Here is a 2,350-nt window from a genome sequence, read left to right as displayed (position 1 = left end):
CTTTCTTTCTTTCTTTCTTTCTTTCTTTCTTTCTTTCTTTCTTTCTTTCTTTCTTTCTTTCTTTCTTTCTTTCTAAACTATAAAATAACTGGCACTTTTACAATAACCATTTTTATTGTACAGCCCTTCTTCCTCAGAGAGCTTAAATCTGAACGCAGGATTTGCAAATCTAATAAACATTTTTTTCCACAGTGGAACAGTTTTTAAATGTTTAAACTAAGGCACTGTTGATAAGAGAATGATCTATTGACATGCTCGTGTTCAGTGTTTATTGTGACGAATAAACAAAAGTTAAAAACCTGTTTATAGGCAGGCTTTTGAAGTGTTCGCTGATAACAGGCCGAACAGTTTTTCATCTCGTATGAAAAGCATGGTGTCCATTGTTTCCAAAAATCATTTTGACTTTTGATTTATCTGACCCCAGAACATTTTTCCACTTTGCATCAGTTCATTTTATATGAGGTTTTTTGGCCCAGAGAAGACAGCCCTGTTTCTGGATGGTGTTTACATAAGGGCCTTATTTTGCATTGAAGAGCTTTAACCTGCAGTTATGGATGACATGGTCAAATTGTGCTTACAGGCAATGATTTGTGGAGGTGTTCCTGAGTCCACACAGTGATGCTGAGAACAGAATCACACCTGTTTCTATTGCAATTAATTTTGTTTTACTTCCTGTACTGTGTGAAAATGAGAGAGTAATTATTATTTTTTGTGTTAATGCTAAATATTTAATTCATTGTATAGCTGCTGAGGCCAGAAGAAGTGGAAATGCTGGTGTGTGGGAGTCCAGAGCTCGACATGACGGCGCTACAGAAAGCTGCACAGTATGAAGGATACAGTAAAACGGACAGCACCATACGGTAAGATGCCTTAACCTTACTTACCAGAGTTGAAGTGTAACTAAGTACAAATACTTTGTTACTGCACTTAAATAGAATTTTTGGGTATCTGTACTTTATTTGAGTATTTATTTTTCAGCATACCTTTTACTTTTACTTATTACATTTTTACACAATTATCTGTACTTTCTACTCACTACATTTTTTAAAAAGGTAAGAAGTAGAAAGCTGTTACTCCTATTTTATTCTGAGTTGTTATTACTTAAAAAAAACTAACCTGATAAATTGTGTCTCCTGGATAGAGTGAATTTAATTGTGGTTGGATGAGAAGTATAAATATATAACATTCTGACACACTATTAGCTTGTACACAACCCATCACAGCTGCACTCCGCAAGAAAAAAATATTTTGTTGAGTAGTCACCTCCCAATAAATGTAATTTTGGAAAATATAATTGCTCACTTTTACTTTTACTTTTAATACTTAAGTAGATTCTGTGTCAGAAATTTACTTTTGATACTTAAGTAGAAAAATATCAGATACTTTAAGTATTTTACTCAAGTAATATTTTTAGATAAGACTTTAACTTGCCAAAGTGTTTTTTATGATAAGATACTTGTACTTTTACTCAAGTATCACTTTGAGATACTTTATACAACACTGTTCCTTACACACTTTGTTTTTCATTTTAACAGTTAAATCACATTATCATTCTCAAAAATTCAAAAATATTTATTAAAACTTAACTTGACTTTAAAATGTGGGCAAGAGTCTTTACTTGAAAATGAGACATTTTTGCCTGGGATGTTTTTTTTTAACAATCAGGCAAACAAGCTAACACTTGTTAGCCACAGATAATGTAAGTCATCCCTTGCTCACAGGTGACAACTCAGCTGCTGGTCTGTTGCACAACCTCAGTTATGTTGAACATTTATTTTTTTCAACTCGCCAGATGAGTGATCTACGCAGCCCAGCATTTTCAGTTTCATCTCATCTCATCTAAAGAAAACTGACTGAATTTTTTTACACGTCATGACATAAAGAAAGCTCGTCAGAGTGAAGTAAGCGCGTCAGGTGGAATAAAAGATATTTTCTGGAAAGAGAAAGGATACCTGTGGTGCGTTATGCTTTTCTGCGGAGGTCTGAAGCTGCAGTTCATTGTTTTACTCCTGCATGAGGAGAACAAGAATAAGGGATAAGGGTTTCTAACAGTGGTGTCTCACTATTTCACTAATCTGCAGGTGGTTGTAACCTGAAGCAACTGACCTACAAAGGGAGGACAGGAAAACAGTGTGAGCGAGGGTCAATCAATGCTAATTTTGTTAGAGTTCCAGTGCACATTTATACTGCTGTTTCTGTCACGATTTTTAGTTTGCTTCTTCTCATGTAGCTTTGAAAAAATAAACATATGCAAATATATACAACCATACCATACCATACCATACCATACCATACCATACCATACCATACCATACCACACCGTACCGTACCATACCATACCATACCATAC

The 2,350-nt window shown here is 34.6% G+C and overlaps 1 protein-coding gene across 1 annotated transcript in view; it reads left to right on the top strand.

Moving 5' to 3' along the window:
• The window catches only part of hectd2 (HECT domain containing 2), a gene marked incomplete in the record, with an annotated part of 99,349 nt that overhangs the window by 85,798 nt on the left and 11,201 nt on the right, over positions 1–2,350 (top strand). The window contains 1 exon segment of the mRNA XM_014019201.1: positions 745–860. Coding sequence (XP_013874655.1) covers positions 745–860 — 116 coding nt within the window.

Source organism: Austrofundulus limnaeus, unplaced genomic scaffold, assembly GCF_001266775.1.
Source record: "Austrofundulus limnaeus strain Quisiro unplaced genomic scaffold, Austrofundulus_limnaeus-1.0 Scaffold211, whole genome shotgun sequence".
In the NCBI taxonomy this organism is placed as follows: domain Eukaryota; kingdom Metazoa; phylum Chordata; class Actinopteri; order Cyprinodontiformes; family Rivulidae; genus Austrofundulus; species Austrofundulus limnaeus.
Note: the sequence above shows the minus strand (reverse complement) of the source record. Positions and strands in the feature narration are given on the sequence as shown.